This window comes from Sinohyriopsis cumingii, chromosome 19 (assembly GCF_028554795.1).
Source record: "Sinohyriopsis cumingii isolate HCF-2022 chromosome 19, ASM2855479v2, whole genome shotgun sequence".
NCBI classification, from domain to species: Eukaryota; Metazoa; Mollusca; class Bivalvia; order Unionida; family Unionidae; genus Sinohyriopsis; species Sinohyriopsis cumingii.
Genome location: NC_142979.1, coordinates 32,952,516 through 32,973,520, shown reverse-complemented (window position 1 = coordinate 32,973,520; position 21,005 = coordinate 32,952,516). Strand labels below are relative to the sequence as shown.

General features: G+C 35.4%; 1 protein-coding gene across 1 annotated transcript in view; it reads right to left on the bottom strand.

Moving 5' to 3' along the window:
* The window catches only part of LOC149775403 (beta-keto L-gulonate decarboxylase-like), a 40,557-nt gene that overhangs the window by 4,436 nt on the left and 15,116 nt on the right, over positions 1-21,005 (bottom strand). Inside the window, exons 4-8 of the mRNA XM_089944443.1 lie at positions 19,452-19,553; positions 14,724-14,792; positions 10,968-11,054; positions 6,060-6,209; positions 2,617-2,730 (exon numbers count right to left, since the gene is read on the bottom strand). Of these exons, the coding sequence (XP_089800569.1) occupies positions 2,617-2,730; positions 6,060-6,209; positions 10,968-11,054; positions 14,724-14,792; positions 19,452-19,553 (522 nt within the window). The remainder of the gene's footprint in view (positions 1-2,616; positions 2,731-6,059; positions 6,210-10,967; positions 11,055-14,723; positions 14,793-19,451; positions 19,554-21,005) is intronic.

Genomic DNA, 21,005 nt, shown 5'->3' with positions numbered 1-21,005 from the left:
GATTGGTTTGATGAGAATGATACTGCCATACAGAGAATTTTAAATAAGAAACATTGGCCACAGAAGACCTATCTGAAGATAGCACTTCATCATCTAAGAGGACTGTCCAATGCAAAATCAAAGAGCTGCAAGACCCATAGCCAAGCAATAAGGCAGATGAGAATCAGTCCTATGCAGACAGGAATGATGTGAAGAATGTCTATGCAGCTTTGAAGACATCTTCAGGCCACAGTCATCAGGACCATCTCCAATACTGACAATACCATAGTGCTCACTGACAAAGAAAAGATACTTCATATATGGACAGAAGACTTCAACAGCTTCCTCAATCAACAGTCATCTACCAGCTCGGAGGCAAGTGACCGACTGCCCCAAGTGGAAATCAACATATCACATGCTGATCCTCCAATGCTGACTGAAACTGTAACAGCAGTTGACCTGCAATCAAATGGCAAACCACATGGAGCATATGTTATACCAGCAGAAGTCTACAAAGATGGAGGCTTGCACAAGGCACAGAAACTGACTGAACACTTCCAATCAATGGGAAGTCAAGGAACTTTATCACAGGAATAAAAGGAGGCATCCATTGTCCACCTATACAAGCAGAAAGGCAAGAGAATATCCTGTGATAACCATCAGGGCATTTCCATGCTGTCAAAAACTGGCAAAATGCTTGCCAGAATTCTGCTGAATAGCTTTGCATCACATCAATCAATGTCTGAGAGTCATTGTGGCTTCAGGAAAGCATGCGGGATCATAGACAAAATATTTGCAATTCATGTTCTTTAGAAGAAATGCCAGGAACAGAACTCCAACCTGAACATGATATTCATTGATCTAACAAAAGCCTGACATTGTAAAGGCAGCCAAGGTGTTACAGGAAGTGATTCTTGATGATCTCCTATTTGCTGATGATTGTCCTCTGAATGCCAAATTCGAGTCTGACATGCGACAGAGTAAGGACATCTTTATCTTGTGATAACATCAGTATCACAATCATTATTAAGAAGACACAGGTGATGCATCAACCGGACAGCATTACCTAGAGCCTACCATCACAGAAAATGGCCAAACCCTCATTGCAGTGAATAACTTCACCTATCTCAGCTGCACACTGTCATGTGCAGTCCACATCACTGATGAAACCAACACCAGAACTGGTAAAGCAAGTGTGACTTTTGGCAGACATCACAAGAATGTGTTAGAGCACAGAGGAAACAGTACAAAAAAAAAAGTGATGGTCCGCAAGCCCACTGTGCTGCTGACCCTGCTGTATGCATGTAAAACCTGGTCAGTATATAGACATGATGCCAAGAAGCTGAACAAGTTTCACATTAGCTACCTGAGAAAACTGATGAGGATTAGATGGCAAGACAAGATCCCAGACACTAAGGTTCTCACACAGGCATGCATTTCAAGCATCCATACATTGCTGATGAAATCACAGCTGAGGCAGTCAGGCCACATAATCAGGATGTCAGAAGAATGACTACCAAAGATCTTCTATGGTGAGCCAGCGGATGGAAAGCAATTTCGGGGTTGTCAGAAGAAACAATTCAAAGAGTCTCTCTAGTCATCACTGAAACACTTCAACACTCACCATGAATCTTTGGAAGATCTCACACAGGATCGCTCAATATGGAGCAGTCTCACCCACACTGGAGTTACAGACTTGGAACTGAGGAAAACTGCACAAGTAATAAAGAAGCGCAAGTAGGGTGAAGCTCAGAACAGAAGCATGTCCTCTGTTGTTATAGTTATCCTCATATTCGAAGGACAAACTAAAAAATATGTATGTCAAATATGAACTGAAGGTTACAATTACCTTTTTGTCGAAGCAGTGTGGTTTTCATTGAAACATATAAAACCATATAGTTTGATGATTCAAGTGTGACTGAAAAATAAGTTGAACACAAGTTAGTGAAGTAATAAATATGGGTCACTTAAGAAGCATCCCCTCATGATTTTTATGATTATTGTAAACACCATCCAACAAGCAAACTTTTTAGTCAATTATGTTTCTCCTATAATATTTAGCTGATCACATTACATTAGGGATAACTTTCTTCACTGCCTCCAAATCCAGCCCTCCTAGAAACACAGAAAATATATTTATCACTCTACATAAATATAAAGGGAAGAAACTCTTATAGGTTATTTCCCCTCTCTACCTGCGAGGTGGCTACCAGTACATCTGGTTTAAACCAGTATTTTACTTGAGCGAGAGGGTGGGAGGTATTGTTTGTAATGTGGTCAGGTATTATTGGAGAAACACAATTTACTAAAGAAATTGCTTTCTCCTGCAAATAAATTACCTGAGCAAATTGCATTAAGAGAATAGGTAAGAGGAGGAAATGCTGAATATCAAGCCTCTGTCACCCAAAAGAAGCATTTGCCTAGATATGACTGTACTGAGATAGGCATACTTACTGGATCATGGGAAACTTGTTTCCCTACATTGATATGACTGTACTGAGATAGGCATACTTACTGGATCATGGGAAACTTGTTTCCCTACACTGATATAACTGTACTGAGATAGGCATACTTACTGGATCATAGGAAACTTGTTTCCCTACACTGATAAGACAGTACTGAGATAGGCATACTTACTGGATCATGGGAAACCAGTTCTCCCAAGCAGATAAGAGTAGAATCCATCTCATAGAACTTCAACCAATTTTTTACATCTTCTTCTGAATTCAGTGGGGTCTCAGAAAAGTCAGGCTGAAACATAATATAAAAAATATATATATCTACATTGTTTTCGTAAATAACTATTCATTTATCTATATATTTAATAATCTACTTAAACCAAATTCCAATGTAGTGTTCTCACATTTTTACTACTTCTATAAATATGGCATTTTTTAGAAGCAGGGCTGGAAGTACTATGGAAGTTTATATCATTTGAGACCACCCCTTCTACAATGAAAAGATGTCCATATAAAAGGATGTCCTTTTTGCAAATATTTAATTTCATACTGGCCAACCCCAGAGTACAAAAAAACTGACTGCTTATGACAAAAATACTGGTTTTCAGGAACAAATGCTGATTTTTTAAACTCTGATGCATATGTAACTACTGACAACATCTACAACCATCAGTAAAGTAGGACAATAACTTAGTTAATTATTTAATGTCAAAGATGCATGTGTTGCACTCTTGCGCCTTCCGAGTTTAAGTCATCAGACACAGTCTGATTATAGGAATCTTTTCCACGGCTTGTTTTTTCAAATCATTATCCAATGTACCATCTTTCACATATGATCTGAATTCTGTGTGAATTTTCTTAAAGAACTGTCTTCATTCTAGCACACATGTAATCCTTTTCAATTCTAGTGGTGGAAAGAGTGCGAGAAATAAATCAGCAGCAGCACTAGCAACTGAAAGAGGGAGGATCCTTTCTAAAAGTAAATTTAGTAAAATGAACTTCCGATCGAATTACATCAAAGCTCTCTCTGGCATTTATAAATGTAAGTTAAGCTGATGTTTGTTAGTTTTATCGTGCTGTTTTATGACATGGGCACCTCAATGCCCAACAGCGAAATCACAATTACACAATTTGCAATATGCAGTTTTCTCCTTTATTAGATGGTTTCACAAATCTATACATGATGGCATAATTGTCGTTCCAGTTCTGTTTTCTTTTCCTGCTGGAGAAAATTCTGAATCTTCTGCTTTTCTTTTTGACATGACTAGAAGTTGAATATTAAGAAGACGAGATACAGTGATAGTAGCAAATACTTGGTGCAATCCAATATGGTGGTCAGAGAATGGCATGGTAGCCTCAATTTCAAATGAACCAATAATATCTGGGAACTCTTTATCCCAATATACATACATTTACTTTAAGAACATACACGTGTGTGGTTTGCAACATAAATTTCAAGGTCATTATATGTGACAATTAAATGCACCATCATAATTGCTGATGAACAACAATTCCAAACACTTATAATATTATTTTCATAATTTCATACATTGATCATTTTTGGTGATAAATCTATGCATCAATCATACCTATTGATACATTCCATCCATTGATTATATCACTTGAAAAATGATACAGTATATCATTTATGATTTTTTGCTGAAAAAACCATGCTTTGGTTGCACCCACAGAGGAATGAAATTGTTATATCCACTGTTAAACTCTTGTATACACAAGTAGGGTAGGTCTTCATTTGTTATAGTTATGTATAGGCAATCCTCCAATAGTTCTGAAGCAGTGATAGCAAATCTGTGCTAATGGATGGCTGGCCGACAGATGACAGACCATCCCATAAGCTTTTCGTGTCTATATCCAGAAGAGCTAAAATACAGTCCATTAACATAAATAATTGATTGGCTATGATGGACAAATCATAAATCTTAAAATTTCAACCAATTATGTCTTTCTCAAAGTTTACACAGTGTGGTCAACTCTGCTTCATATGTGACACTAGCATAATCAAGCCAAGATTTCTACAGACTGCTACATTACACCTGATTTGCCATGGCATAATCCCACAACTCGGCAAAGTCACTTGCACAAGAAAAGTAGGTCACACTGACCTACTTTTCCCTATGATGAACAATGTCAGCAATGATTTTTGCTGGTTTTAAGAGCACTTTTAACACATTACTGGCTATATCATGCTGTGGAAATGGGAGTTAAGTACATTTCCCAGGGCAGATGAACTAGATTGGTTTAAGCAGGTACCCTTGGACAAGTCCATTGCTCTACAAACTGAGCTACAGTGACTCCCTTTCCTCAACGACAAATACACCCATTAAGTTTTATGAGAACATCCAGAGTTGCTTACCCTTTCCAATCAAAAATAATAAGGTAGGGCAAGAAATATAGTGAGACAGCTGCTTTAAATACTATAGGTAATTAAAAATACTAACAAAACACCTTATTTGTAGTAACTTTGTTAATGGATAAGATATCCACTGACTCTTTTCATCAGCTGCATTCTTCTGGCCAACTTCAATTTCAATTGCAAATAATTAAGAACTCCTCGAAGACAGAGAGAGAGAGAGAGAGAGAGAGAGAGACACACACACACACACACACCCACACACACACACACACACACACACACACCCACACACACACACACACACACACACACACACACATATATATAAAACTTGTCCACAGCTGATACAGTACAGTATATTTTACATATAATGGTAATGCCTGCATTTCTTCATGGATTGTGATGTGTGCGATTTGGATTTTTAATGTTGCTTTAACAATTTTTCAGTCATACGATGTCTGCAGTGTGGCAGTTTATAGTGATGTCTAGCACTGGGGCATTATGCTGCATACATGTAGCATGATGTCCCACCCAGTCACATTATCCTGACACCAGGCCGTCCAGTCTCAACATGAACCTCTTAATCCTGAGCGCCAAGCAAGGCAGATGTTAGTACCTTTTTTATAAGTCTTTGGTATGACTCAGCCAGGGTTCAAACCTGCGACCTCCTGCATCCAAGGCAGATGCTCTAACCATTAGGCCACCATTAGATCACCAGAGTGGTCCATTTCTTTGTGGAAACATGTTTTTTTTACAGCCACCCTTCTGTCCAAGTGCAATGCTGAAATGCTGCCCATTATTTTCGTTTAATCTTTCTTGGTGGCTCATAATTGGGGTCAGTTTTATGAGCACATTTTATTTTCCTGGTTGCCATATTTGGTTAAACTAATACCAGATCAGAACAAAAACAACTAATTTTGGATAGGAATTTATGATTTTTACTGAAATTTGCAAGGGAATGAGGGGAAATCATAACTGAATAGGTTACCGCTGAAAATCTAAGGCTTATGCCAATATCATAAGGGTAGGCAAGAGTGTCAGAGAAACTAACATCATGCTGAACTTTTAATTTTGATGCCTATGCCAATAACAACAACTACATTGGAAAAGTGATGCCTATGTTTTGCCATTGCTTTGAAGGCAAGACAATGCCATTCTTTTGTTCAAATGCATGCACAAAACCTTGTATGGAGCTCAAAGTATCAAATCATGTGTATAAACAGCTGTAACCAGCCATTTAAAATTACCATTATATGAATCTTTGCTTTTCCTTTTTCTATCAGGAATACTCCTCCTAGTCCCACTGGCTTGGTACCATAGTAACTGTTAAGTGTTTTCCTTAAACAAGTCATGAAATTTTCTTCACCTGTACGCTGGCTTGCCTTCACTTCCAACACCTACACAAAAAGGTGTAAATTTATTAAATCAAGCATTCTGTATATAAGTATTTTCAGCATGAGGCTTGTCTTATTTTACTTTTAATGAAGGATAATTTTTGTCTAACATTTCCCTTACTATCATAAAAAAACACTACCCCTCTGATAATCAACTCTGGCAAAATGTTGCTAATATCCAGAGTTATGGTAGTTTGTGGAATTTGTGTCTTAATTCAGTAACAGAAATGGTAACAGTTAATAAACAATGTCCTAACATTTGTATGATCAGATTAAGCAGACAGAAATAAATTCACTGATATGCACCATGTTGAAATTGCAATAAAAACTGACATGTTTTTAATCATTAGTTTCATGTATTTGCCGACCTGGATTGATCTAATGTTAGGATTGAAACATGCACACATTCATCAGCGAGTCTAGCACACCAACCACTGAGCCAATGAAGGTGTATTATTCTTGATGACACATATAAATATCATGCTATAATATGCTGCCTGCAAAAGTATCTGAAAAACTGAGCTAATGCAACAGTTACCATAGAACAATGGAGAAGAAAATACAGGTCACAGTGACCTATTTTTTGAATAAAGGATGCCACAACATATCTAATTAGTAATGTGCCTGGTAAATGTTTATATCATGCTTACTTATTAAGGAAAAGTCGGAAGCTAATTAGAAGCAGGTAAACATGTTATTCAGCATATTCAAGTCATCTGGATGCATATGCTATTCTGTATATTTAAGTCATCTGGATGCATATGCTATTCTGTATATTCAAGTCATCTGGATGCATATGATATTCTGTATATTTAAGTCATCTGGATGCATATGCTATTCTGTATATTCAAGTCATCTGGGTGCATATGCTATTCTGTATATTTAAGTCATCTGGATACATATGCTATTCTGTATATTTAAGTCATCTGGATGCATATGCTATTCTGTATATTTAAGTCATCTGGATGCATATGCTATTCTGTTTATTCATGTCATCTGGATGCATATGCTATTCTGTATATTTAAGTCATCTGGATGCATATGCTATTCTGTATATTCAAGTCATCTGGATGCATATGCTATTCTGTATATTTAAGTCATCTGGATGCATATGCTATTCTGTATATCCATGTCATCTGGATGCATATGATATTCTGTATATTTAAGTCATCTGGGTGCATATGCTTTTGTACAATCATGGTCTAAAAGATGTTTCTTGGGCCAATATTTTAACTTGTGTTCCATATTGTCCTTATGGCTGAGATTTCACTAGGGTTGTGCAACTGCTGGTACCTCATACTGGCAAAGATGGAACAAGCTGGTTCAGGGTAACATTTTACTGGTACAAGTGCTAATCAACCAATCTCATCAATGTATGGTTTATCATTTACATAAAGTGGGGAAAATTATGTTGTAAACAATACTTTTGAACAGAGGTTCTTACACTGAGGTATGTGGACTACTGGTGGTTCTGAGCTCCACTCAGGTGATCCACAGAGAGGTTTTCAATAGTTATGTAACAATACAATCAATATTAGGAAAGATCATGAAGTGGCTTCTCTCAGGCACCAAATTAATCCACACAAGTTTGGTTCAGAGTATGCTTATAAAGTATATAGTTAAAGTGGTTACATGCACCACATAAAGTGTTTTATTTTAGTGGCTTGGTTTAAATGAAAGTGTTCAACTTCAGCATGGCTTATGGATCACATGACATGTGGTTCTCAATAAACAGAAAAATTCAAACAAGCCAGTCCCTCTGCAAAAAAAAGACACAGTTATTAATTTGTTCTGAAGAAGCAAAAAAAAAAGCTTGGATTAATGGCTCTGAAACAGAAAGAAGGGTGCTTTACATTTTTATTATTTCATGCAATGGCAATTAGTTGCACACAACAGCACAGATAGGTGATGTGGTTTATTTCTTTGATGGCTTTGGCTTTGTTTTGATGGCGGCTACATATGATGAAACTGGCCCAAAAGCTCCCTCGATTGATAAGCTGCAGCAGCAAACCAATACTATATTTTGGAAATTTGATAACCATGAGAAATCCAGCCCTTACTGAAAGTTATTGGTTTTTAAAGACTTGGGACTCATACTATACATACATACCATTACACCACCTGAGTTCATCAAAGACATAATCCATCACTCTAAGTTGCTGCTGTCAAGTGCTAATTAAAGTCAGCAAGGACATGGGACTACAACTTCATGAAAAGATTAGGCTGGCTTCCAAAGGACTTTGATATAGAAACAGTTAATTTTCACAACTTAAAACACATTTCACAGTTTGTCAATACATGAATACTAATAATATACTTTTTTTTACATAAAAAGAGGCACATTTCATCTGTAAAAACTGGCATACACCTGTGTAATGGAATCTGTTACTGTACTATATTACAATTTTCATTCTGAGATGAGGTTTTTGTCCTTTGTTATTTTAGAAGATATCACTTTTCCACCAGCAACAATGGCATCATAAACATTAAAACTGGTGTGAAAGTTTTGAAAATTTATTAGATCTTTATTTTGCAATAAATGTAAGTGATGTAGGTGAGAGTATAAGTTATAATTTATTCAGCTCAGCATTGTCAACAACATCCATGTCTGTAGCTCCATGACTTTTCATCTGTCTTGAAATGTAGCTACAATTATATAAATTGTTTCATGCATGAATGATTTCAACTCCATTTGTATCAACATACAATTATATAAATTGTTTCATGCATGAATGATTTCAACACCATTTCTATCAACATACAAAGCAACATCACTCACTTGAAATTTGCTTAAAATTCACTACAGATGCAGATATTGTTTGTGATGTTGACCTGAATCAACTATTGTTATCAGCAATTTTTAATCTTAAAAATACCTGCTGACTATATTTTTTTCTTTTCTTGGTGTTTCAAGACACAGCAACACAAACAGGTTATTTAGTTTATTTGGTGCTTAGGCAACTTGAGTGAAGTACCTTGTCCAAGAGCTGATCTGATAGCAGGATCAAAACACACAACCTTTCTGCTGCAAGTCTTGCATGATAACCACTAGACTAAAAACTGAAGAAGCCTTACAATTTAGACTCAGATTATTGCTGCCAGTCATTTTAAGTTGCATATTCCTCAAAATGGCCTGGACCCTCGAGTCCTCATGAAATCAATACAAAGTATTTTTGCACCAGAATGTTTTGTTGTGTGTGGGGTTTGGATTTTTAACATAGCTTTTACAATTTTTCAGTCATATCGTTATGATGTCTGCAGTGTGGCAGTTTATAGTGATATCTAGCACTGGGGCATCATGCTGCAGACATGTAGCATGATGTCCCACCCAGTCACCTTATCCTGACACCAGGCCGACCAGTCCTAACACTAACCTTTTAATGCTGAGTGCCTAGCGAGGCAGCTGTTAGTATCATTTTTATATGTCTTTGGTATGACCTGGCAAGGGTTTGAACCCGTGACATCCGGCATCCAAGGTGGACACTCTAACTACTTAGGCCACCAGAGCAGTCAGCAACAGAATGGCAGCTGGTTATTAGCAATTGCAACACAGGACTTTAAGTGTCGTGGATGCAAAAGCCAGTTGTTATGTCATTGCAATTGAATGAATGTCACAAAGCACATACTGTATGACAAGCATATGTCACAATGAAAGCATAATGATACAGCATGCGATGTGAACAACTAGAACTTTCCCCATTTGTGGAAATGTCAAACCATGATTGTGCATAGTAGCATTATTTCTCCCACTTAAGATTATTGTGTGATAGCTGTTAATTGCAATAAGCATCCAGTAGCCAAGTTCAATGCTGAATGATTTCAATTGTTTTTATAAAGGTAAATAATAATAAATTTTTCAATCAAATGCCAATGAAATAATTAGTGTTATTTTATTACCGTGCAACTTGTATTATTCACATCCCATGAAGTGTGTGCAGGCACGACACAGGTTCTGGTAAACTATGATCTGATACTAAAGTTCCTTGCTACCAAGCCATTTACTATAACATGGACCCTCATATAATGTGAGTAGGAGAATTTATTTTAATTCTTGACTGACAAGAACTAATAAGACGTGATTTCAATGCATTTAATATCATAATCTTTTGTGGTTTTGTGTGCAACATATCACAATATAGCATCAAAAAAGTTCAGTATATGGCAAGTTCACATATAACACTGGGTAACATTAATTATTTCCACGTACAGCATTATAGTAAGATAACACTGAGCCGTTCTTGATACACTTCACTGGTGATGAATTTTGTTGGGTTTTCCATTGTTTTTGTAGGTTTTAATTGCACTTTGAACACATTATTGGCCATATCATGCTGATCAAATGGGATCTAAGAGCCTTTCCAAAGGACCAGCTTGGGTGGGTACTGAAACCACTAACTTTGGATTATGAGTCCTACAGCCTCAGCTGCTGTAGCTCCGGTTAGAAAGATCATCCCACAAAATGAATTCAAATAAATGAGTTTCTAATACCTGAGACATTTCTAAACCCCTTTGTTTTGAAACAGTACACTCTTGCTTTCCTTCAGTGTGAAAGCTGTAAAGTCTATTCCATCCTTCATCTTAGCATTGCCAGAGATATAACAAGGGTATCATATACAAGTTAATGTCAAATTTGCTGAGAAGAAATTTTGAGAATTTCACTGAGGCCATAAATATGTTTCTATTCATCAGGGTTGAAATCTTCAACATACTGCTCAATATAGCTAGAGTCATATTCTACATTTCCATCATTTTATCTATTACCTTGCCAGGAAGCCCGTCACTACAGAGGAAATTCCCCATCAAACAAAACTCATGTGCTGTCAGCATTTCCAAAATACAGCCACCATCCTGCAAGGAATAAAATTAATATATATATATATATATATATATATATATAGCACATAGACTATTGACAGTGGACCAAATTATTTCTATATAAAATTGGCAACACTATTTAAATGCATCTTCTTCTATAAAAGTAATATTATTAAAATAAAAGAACTTTATATTTTGTAAATATTCTGAAACCTGCTAGACAACTTCAATGAATATTATTATATTTGTCAACCAAGCTATTCCATATTTATTTTCACAAACATTAATTAACAGTTTCATATTTGTTTGCTAGTAATGAATTATGTATAAGCTTTAATAGTTAACTGTTAACAAAGTCCAACAACAAAAAAATCTTCATTATAAAGTTTACCAAATTCACTGAGAGTGCAAAGTACTCTCCTAACATTTTTTTGTACAAAAGAGAAAGCAAATAATTTAAGGTTTTACTTCCTGAACAAAACAAAATTTTAATACTATTCCAACATGCTGTGCGAAGCATTGTTCCATACTTGCAGTTGAAATTCCCAAGTACCATATACTTGCTTACAAGTTGAGTCTAACTGCAAACTGCAGTCAGAGATCTATCACGTAATGTGTTGGCAGATATGGAACTCTACAGTTAATTCATTAACCCATGGTGCCACGTTTGTGAATCAGGAGGTAGTACCCTATTTCTGAGCTTGGCAGCATCAAGGTCATTTAAGATACACCAAAATGGGTGGAATTGCAGAAAACTAGAAAAATGTAGCTCTCCAAGGATTCCAAAAAATCTGGACTTTCTACTCGCATTACAAAATACACTGGGAAAAACATTTTTTTAGACCCAATTTTTTTTACACAAAAAATTTGCCTGTTGTCAGAACTGGATTTTGTATTCGGATTTTAGACTTTTTGGCCCTAATTCTAAAGGCAGACTGGTCTGAACTGCACAAAGACAGGCGAACCTTTGCAAAATGTAGTGTAAAAAGTGGCAGGACATAAAAATGGGTCCAAATAAGCCACACAAAAAAAAAGAAGACAAAAAATTCCAACTTTTACCCTTCTGCACATGTGTGAGAGAAATAGCCAATGAAAAACATTTCTAATACAACTAGGCATCAGACCAAATGGAAAACAGTTGGATGCAGATTTTGTTTGGATGTATTTAGAAGCAGCCCCAAAAATGTCTTTCCTACTTGAATTTTGGGTGAAAATGACAAAAATCTCCAGAAGTTAATGAGTTAAATGGGAGTGTGTGTGTGATTTGGAGTTTTAATGCAGCTTTAACAATTTTCAGTCATATCACTAGAATGTCTGCAGGGTAGCAGTTTATAGTAATGTTTAGCACTGGGGCATCATGCTGCAGACATGTAGCATATGTCCCACCCAGTCACATTATCCTGACACCAGACTGACCAGTCCTAACACTAACCTCTTAATGCTGAGTGCCTAATGAGGCATCTGTTAGTACCATTTTTAGAAGTCTTTGCTATGACTCGGTTGGGGTTTGAACCCATGACCTTCCACATCTGAGGCAGTCATTCTAGCCACAAGGCCACTGGATCATTATTAATTGGGATTAATCAGTAGAACAATAAACACAGACCCTGATTAGCTGGCACAGTGTGATGGCAGATGCAAGTCTATGTTGTTTGCAGCTGAACTCTACTTATAAGCAAGTATGTACAGTATGCTAGACAATGATCAAATGAATTTTAATCTTTATTAGTAGTGTATGACTTATATCCAACTGCAATCAGTGCATAATGTGCTGGAAGCTCAGGGTCTACATTGTTCCATTAACAAGAGATCAAAGTGAGTCTGAGATTGCTCACCGGGCTGACGTCTAACTGGCAAATGCATGAGCAGTAGGGCAAGAATATGAGATATGGATTGTTTCTGTAAAAATGTCTCCCAATGCATATGGTTGAACATGTAAAAAAAAAAAAAAAAACAGTTGTTTCAAGGTTTCTCTATGTTGTGTAGTTTCATTCATATCTGATGCCATATCAGCATTGTTTGTCCAATTCTCAAACGCTTTTATATGCCAGGCTGCATTCTGTCAAAGCTGATCAAATTCTGCTGACCAGGTTATTTAATGTGAAGTTATTTAAATGTCATCTATATTTAGTAATGGTGGCCATAATTTGAAAGTGGATTGATATCACTTGTAAGAATTGAAGTCCTTCATACCACAGTATGTCAACATTTTACTCTGTGGTATAGTCCTTTCAAGGTTGTTCTATTTTTAGTACAGTTGCCATATTTGATTCACAACATTTATATGTAATGTAAAGCTCTATCTCTATTTTGTGTGTTTTAAGAAGAAAACAGTTCAGGTTTGCTCCTAATCTTCTAATAATGGCTGCAAGATCTGTTGGCATATATGTATTCATTTTAATAATATGTAATAATGTGATTAAAGCTCTATCTCTATTTTGCGTGTTTTAAGAAGAAAACAGTTCAAGTTTGCTCCTAATCTTCTAATAATGGCTGCAAGATCTGATGTAATGTAATATTTAATAATATGGTGGCAGATATGTATTCATTTTAATAAATTTTGAAAGCCTTTTAGACCATAATGAGGGGCCCCAAGTTGCCGAGTGGTCTAAAGCGCTCACTGTTATGAATCACTGCCATCTCACCTCTGTCTGTGTGAGTTCGAGTCTCAGGCTCGGCTAATGTGGGTATGTGAGAAAGCCTGCCAGTAGCTTCTCGTGGGTTGGTGGTTCTTCCCGGGGTTTTCCAGGGTTCTTCCTCCACCAATTATACTGGCCGCCATGTATAGCCTATCTTGTGCTGAAAGATGGCGTTAAACCCTACAACAACAACAACAATTAGACCATAATGCTTCCAGTCAAATTTCATTAAATTCTGTTAAGTGATTTTTGAAAAACAATGGTGTTTAAAGGTTTTTTTTTTCAAAAATGGTGGCCATCTTTGATAATGGATCATCACTAAATATATAAATCTGAAAGCTCTTCATCCAAGAATTCTGTAAAATTTGGTAAAATTCTGATGAGCAATTTTTGACAACTTGTTTATAGGTATTTCTATTTTGCTAATGGTAGCCATATTTAATGGTGGATCAGTAAAGTTTCCAAAAAATCTGAAAGCCCTTAAATACAAGATGTTCTGTCAAATTTGGCCACATTCTGCTGAGTGGTTTCTGACAATAAATCACTTGAAGATGTTTCTATTTTTAAAAGCACTGACCATGTCTAATAGTGGATAGGCACTATTTGAACAAATTTGAATGATCTTTATAAAAGCATTAATTCTATATAATTTGGCCAATGTTTGTTTTAATAGATGCTTTTGACTTATTCACATTTTTTTCTATTTTTGGCAACTGCAGCCATACTTGATGTCTGATTAGCATCAATTTGAACAAAATTAAAAGGCTTTGATTCCTCAATGTGCCTGTAAAATCAAGAGCTAATTGACAAAGCAATTTTTGTGAAGAAACTGTAAATATTAATTGTGAATGGATGATAAACAATACATAATGGATAAAAGACCATGCCATATGCTCATCAGGTCTTACAGCCAGGTGAACTAAAACTCAAAAGAGAATTGATCAGCACAGAAACTGTTCTGCAGATGCACTGTATGACATCAGGGTCCCTGTTGTCTGCAGATGGGTACATGTTATTCACAGGTGAAGAACTGAAAACCATTCCAAAAATAAAGTTGGAATACCTCTGCACTGACTTTCGCAGTCTGGGCATTGTTGACAGGTGTCTCAGACAGCTTGATATTGTTGATAAGCTGAAGAAAAAACAAACAAAAAAAACAAGCATGATATTAGTAACTTTCTAAAACTGTCGCTACCTCACATAAACAGTTTCACCAAAACTTAAGGTCATCTGAAGCTTAGCAAGACATATTTATATAACAAATAAAGAATATTGATGCAATCAATATACAACAATCAATATACACAAATAAACATTACAAAATTGGAGCAAGTTAAGCAGAGGCTAGAGTTGCCTCAACAATTTCTACAACCTCCATTTCCTAAAAAAAATGCAATTTTCTGATAAGCATGGATTTGTATTCATAGACTGTGACCAAATTCATACCTCAACAAAAACTTTTTTCACCACATCACCGAAACAAAGTTTGGTTTGGTTGGTGTTTTATAGCACACTAACATATTGTAGGCTGCACCATATATCACACAAAGGCAAGAGAAATAAAGTGCCTCACACACGGACACATTTTGGTAGCCAATCAAGGCTAATGTATTTTTGGAGATTGAAATCATCCCTTGCTGTTCAAGAGTCAACTGCCTTATCTACTGAGCCAGGGCAGCTTGATTTGATTTATTGCAACCATCATGGATCAATGCTTTGGCACAAATTATTTCTTTTGAAATAAACAGTACTATTGATGGTATACTATATGCCACCATTGTGTTTAACAGTCATGTAGACACTAGAAGTGCATAGCTGACCAGAGAGTATTGACCGGTGGGTCTCAATGACATTGACCATGATCTTTTCACCATACAAGCAATAGGTTCTTTCCCTATCTCAATGGACAACCATCTGTGAATTTTGTTGCAAGATGATGGTGTTTCAAAGTAAATGTCTTTTGTTTGTCATAATTTGATTACCTTGACCTTTAAGTTGATTAGCCTACCATAAGTTGCTTATTTCGTTCCCATTTCAGCAAATACTCTTCAAAGTTCGGTGCCATTATGCAGTATTTAATTAGTGATCTTACAAAAATCTATCTTTGTTTTAGTCACTGTGACCTCGACCATGAACTGTTTGACCCCCATCAGTAAATTTCTTTCTTGCCCCATGTGCCTGCCATTCACAAACTTTTATTAATGTATGTGGTCTACAGTACTGGAACACCCTCCCATTTGTTTTTACCCTCCAACCAATTATACAACCATAATGCTTCTAGGATATAAAATGCAGAAAATTAAGTCATTTAATTTACCAGTTTATTATTTCTAACCTGTCACCTGGAGGTCCCAAACACTGTAATGTCACTGGTGTTTAGAATTAAACAGGAGCTTCTTTGGTAACATGGTCATCATATCTGCACGAGCAAGTAGGTGTTTCAAGCAACCAATGTGATATAGTTTCACCTTCTTTATAATCCTAATAATTCTGTATTTTGGAGTAACATATCTTTGAACACATGTGCACAAGAGTTATTCCTTTTAATTTATTCCAAATTTTTTAAATTAGAAATATTTAAACTAGACATTGAAATATTGGATGCAGACAACACAGTGTTTACTGAAATGGACTGTTCCACAAACAAGAAAAGGACAGTGAGCAATCTGTCTGCTTGTTAGCATCAAAAGATTCCATTTGGACTGTGTTATGTATATTTGATTTAATGATATCTAATTTAATATATATTTATTTTAATTTAATTGTTTGTCAGTTTTTTTAAAAATTATATTTTAATTACATGATATTGTAATGTAAATTTATTCACTAGAGATGAAATTTTTTTAAAAAAATAGTTTGACCTTGACTGTTAGTTTATAAACATCAGGTGTTGATCTAAATCCTGACCTTGTTTCAGAATTTGTAGCAGCTTTCGTAAATAAGTTCTTTTTTATTTTAAAATGACTGGTTGTTTCCAAGGTCATGATGGGACCTTGTCTTTAAACAATTTTTTTATTTTTTTATTTCTAAGAGTAAAAATGATTGGTTTTCGTCTGGGTCACACTGGGTAAACATGATCTGTAACAAGAACTTGATTCTATAAACTTCCAGAAGATGATCATGTGACCCTTGTTTATGTTTTAGAAAGCCCATATAACCCATGTTTTAGAGAATTAATCTCAGCAGAAGTTGGGCCGTTAAACTATTCATTGTATGTTGTGCTATTTGGAGTTATTTCAAATTACTTAGATTCAAAAGGATTAATTCTGTTATTTTTCTGGAAAATACATGTGCTCATGTAATATTGTGGAACAAGGACAGTTTTTTATATACAAATTTATTCATCTATCAGAAACCAGAGTGATAATTCTTATTTCTACAAGGAACTGTAGACTTCAACACTACAGATTGTAACATACGTCATCATCTTCCTTCTTGGTTTCTTCATTGGGATTCAAACGTGAAATCAGTAGAACATTTTGTTATTAGGACTACTAAAATTTTATTTTCTGATTATTTTTGGATCATTTTTGGATTTGATTCTATAAAGCCGTAAGTTCATATTTTTTCATTTTTATAGAATTTTTCAGGGAAATAAACTGAATATTTTTCAAAGCTTGTTGTTTTCACTTTTTCTTGTGTTACTGTTTATTTGAGCTTAAACAAGTGACATAAGAATTGAAATGCCAATAAGTTGACAGTGTTGTGGACCCCCAAGCAACAATCAGGTTGGAAATTATAAACTGATGAAATAAATAACTAAGTTTTGTGCATTTTTTATATCCTTGATGCTTTTCGTTTTAAAATTTGTTGGGGATTCAACTACAAACAAACAGAATTGCGTGTGAATACAATAGGTCTAAATTTACTCTGTACAAACTACTATGGTCTTAACTGAGTTAACATGACCTTGACATCTGACCTGACAAGAACAATATTTATAACCATCTGTCTTTTTAAAAGTGCAAACTATCCACAAAAGCTTTTGTCAAGGCTGGTCATTAGAACTAAAACTATCATTAAGAAACAAACAGACAGACAAATGGATGGATGGGTGGACAGCATTACATAATACATTCCACCTTACAGCAGACAGATCTATAAAAAAATGAATTATTTCAGACTTTTATTTTAGTCATGGTATAAATTTTGAATTTCACTATTTTCCCATGATAAATTTTGGAAAACTCTTGGAACCTGCTAAAAACTAAAATAATATTCATCCAGTGAAAGAATTTGTGAGTTACATAAGATAAGATGCAAGATGATATAATGTGAATGCTAATTTCTCTACAACGACAAGTAAACAAGGCAGAAAAATAAATTCTATTTTCATGGTACAAAACAAATATTGCACTGACAAAGAAGACTACCAAGAGTCCCATGTTTAATAGTCTTCTGTGTATATAACTGAAAGCTTTGTATAGAAACCATTTTTTCTTTTTACCAGTCACAATGACCCTGACCTTTGACCCTTTTCACCATAAACAGGTAACCTTGTTCTTTACCTTATGCAAAGCCATACACAAAGTTTAATTCAGTTATGTGAAGTAGAAATAATGTAACTGCCTGAAAACTATTTTATACTTTTTAGTCAAAGTGACCATGTCCTTTGATCTTTCAAGAACCATTCTTCCTAATCCAAAGTGCAGACCATCCACAACACTAGGTAACCACAGACAATGAAGTTTTAGTGCAGAAATAACTTTTTTCATTATGTCATGATGACATAGAGCTTTTGCCTTTTTTTCCTGAAATCTATAGAGTTCTTCCTTAAAAGTGCAAGCTATCCACAAAGCTTGGTAACTGTATTTGGCAGAGAACTGCAATTTGTGCAGAAACTGTTTTTCTTCCTTCAGCTACTGACCTTGATCTTAATCTTCTGACCACAAAGTCTGTAGGTTTCTTTGTTACCCCATATGAAAGCCATAACAAAGTCTGGTAAATGTAGATGATGGACTTGCATTATTGTCCAGAAACCACCTTTGGCTGCTTAGATAAAAAAATCAATAGCTTGAGCTTTAGTACAAGTGTAGACTACCAATTAAATTTTTTTATGAAAATTGGATCCATGAAACTTTATTTACAGAGTGGAAATCCCATATTTTGATGGGTCTGACATTCTAATGGCAGAATTGAATTTCCAGAATTCAAGACAAGTCTCTTTCTTCCTTAAAACTGCTGAGTGCTAAAATCATCTCTGATATTCTTCAGAAACTCCAACATATCAAATTTTGTAATAGAATTATTTTCTTTTGTTTGTGTTAATATGTTCAGAAGATGCAGTAACAACTTCATCATGAAGTCTGACCTTAAACCTCATATCAATGAACTTGTCTCAGACAATGTCAAGATATAACCACATTCAATAGGGGCAAAAAAGTGAGTTCAAGCTTTCACCTCTTGGCCTAAGAATCATAATGGAGCTACTCATGTGTAGTCTACCTAAGACATTGATGAAAATTATGCAAAACATTACTTGCTAAGCAGAAAGAGAAGAAAAAACATATTTTCAACACTAATGACCTTGACCTAGCAGTCCTAAATTTGATAGGCATCTTTCCTTACCCATGGGTAAGCCACAAATGAAGTTGGAGAAAAAAAGACACAAAACTAAAGTTTGCTGAGGAACCAATCTGTATATAGGTAGATAAATAAATAAATTGACAATTGAAGATTGCTATCACTTATCTCCTCATAACTTCAGTCAGGGGGATAAAAACTTGCAATGCAAAATGACAACCTTATAATCATCATAAAAATCTGCTTCACTTTATTCAACAAGACTTACCTCTGTGTTGACTCCTAACAAATGTGCTGGCCCAGCGCCAGCTCCGATCATGAATGCATTTGGCAGCTCAACTAATTCTGCAATTGTTGGAAAGGAGTAAATCTGAAGGAAAAAAAGAAATGGATGCAGGGAACTAACAAAATGTTATAAAATAAAAATCAATAATGCACATAAATCCCTGACCCCAATGTCATGCTTCTACAACTTTTCTGAAAAATGATAAACGTATTTGAGATATGACTTTATGCTACACACATGTATCATCTAGTTTCACTAACAGATCAAATTTCCCTCTCCAAGAAAGATGTTACTGACTGGTTTGCAGCAATTAATTGTCAAGGCATCAAGGCTTTAAAAAATATATATTTTCAATTCTACTGGAAACAGTCTAATTTATCTTTCAGCAACCTGTACTAATTTCTTAACACTGGAAGGATTTCTTAATGTTTCTTTTAAGAATAAAGAGATTCACACCTCTACAATGCAAAGGAGGTTATAATAACCTTTCTACTTATCTCTGCTTTTGACACACACAAAAAAACCACAAAACAAAACAAACAAGACTGTCATAAAAATATCATCAGTAAAGTCATATTAAATCACAATCTCAGTATACAAAACTGGGATAATTTAACTACCTCTCTATAGAGACCACCTGTATTGAGACCATCTGTTTTTGAAAACAAAAATAGTTGTCCCAGACTCCCTCCCTGTAGTGCCAGGTGGTGGTGTAAAGAAATATACCATAAGTGAGGTGGACTTATCCTGAGGTAGCTTAAATATCAAAACTATAATAATCCTAAAAATGGTATACATGATGATGCATGTTATATGATAACACATTAAACTGAGGTCCCATATTGTGAGGGACCATAGTGATTTCAGCTTGAAATACTCACCCTCACTTGACACTTTTCTGAAATATGCTGAATTACAAAATTTTGCATTATACTAGATCTTGATTTCATGTCAGACAAAATGAGAATCTAAACAAGATTTGCCAGGGCGATTAACTTGCACCTTACCTTACTGACAACCTGGCACATGGCAAGTGTTTCCTGTGGACATTTCAACAGCTCACCTTTAGGAATAAATTAACCTACACAAAATAATCTTGTTTCATCAGATCATTTTGCCTCATGAAACATAACAGTGCATGTAAGTGGATGATCATAAAATGGGTATTAGTTAGTAATTATGTTTACCAGCACAATTTCAAACCGGACCAAATAGGAGTCACTGTAACATGGGTGCCAGGTATGAAAGTATGAAAGACCCTAGTGGATGATCACTCATGCATTAAAACCTAAAGTGCTTCAATAACCCAGGATTTCAGTACCTATAGAACTGTGGAGTAAGATGGGCATGACTGAAAGTAATGTTTCATTAAAAAGATGACCCCTCAGCCAAGTCAATAAAATGTACTTTTTTGCTGAGCAGTTTGAGCCCTGGATAACTATGAAACAAATTTTCACCAGGTGGATCGAAAGATGTGATAACAGACCAACAGACAGATGGTCTAACTGATGATTGGCAACTCAATCAAATGTATAC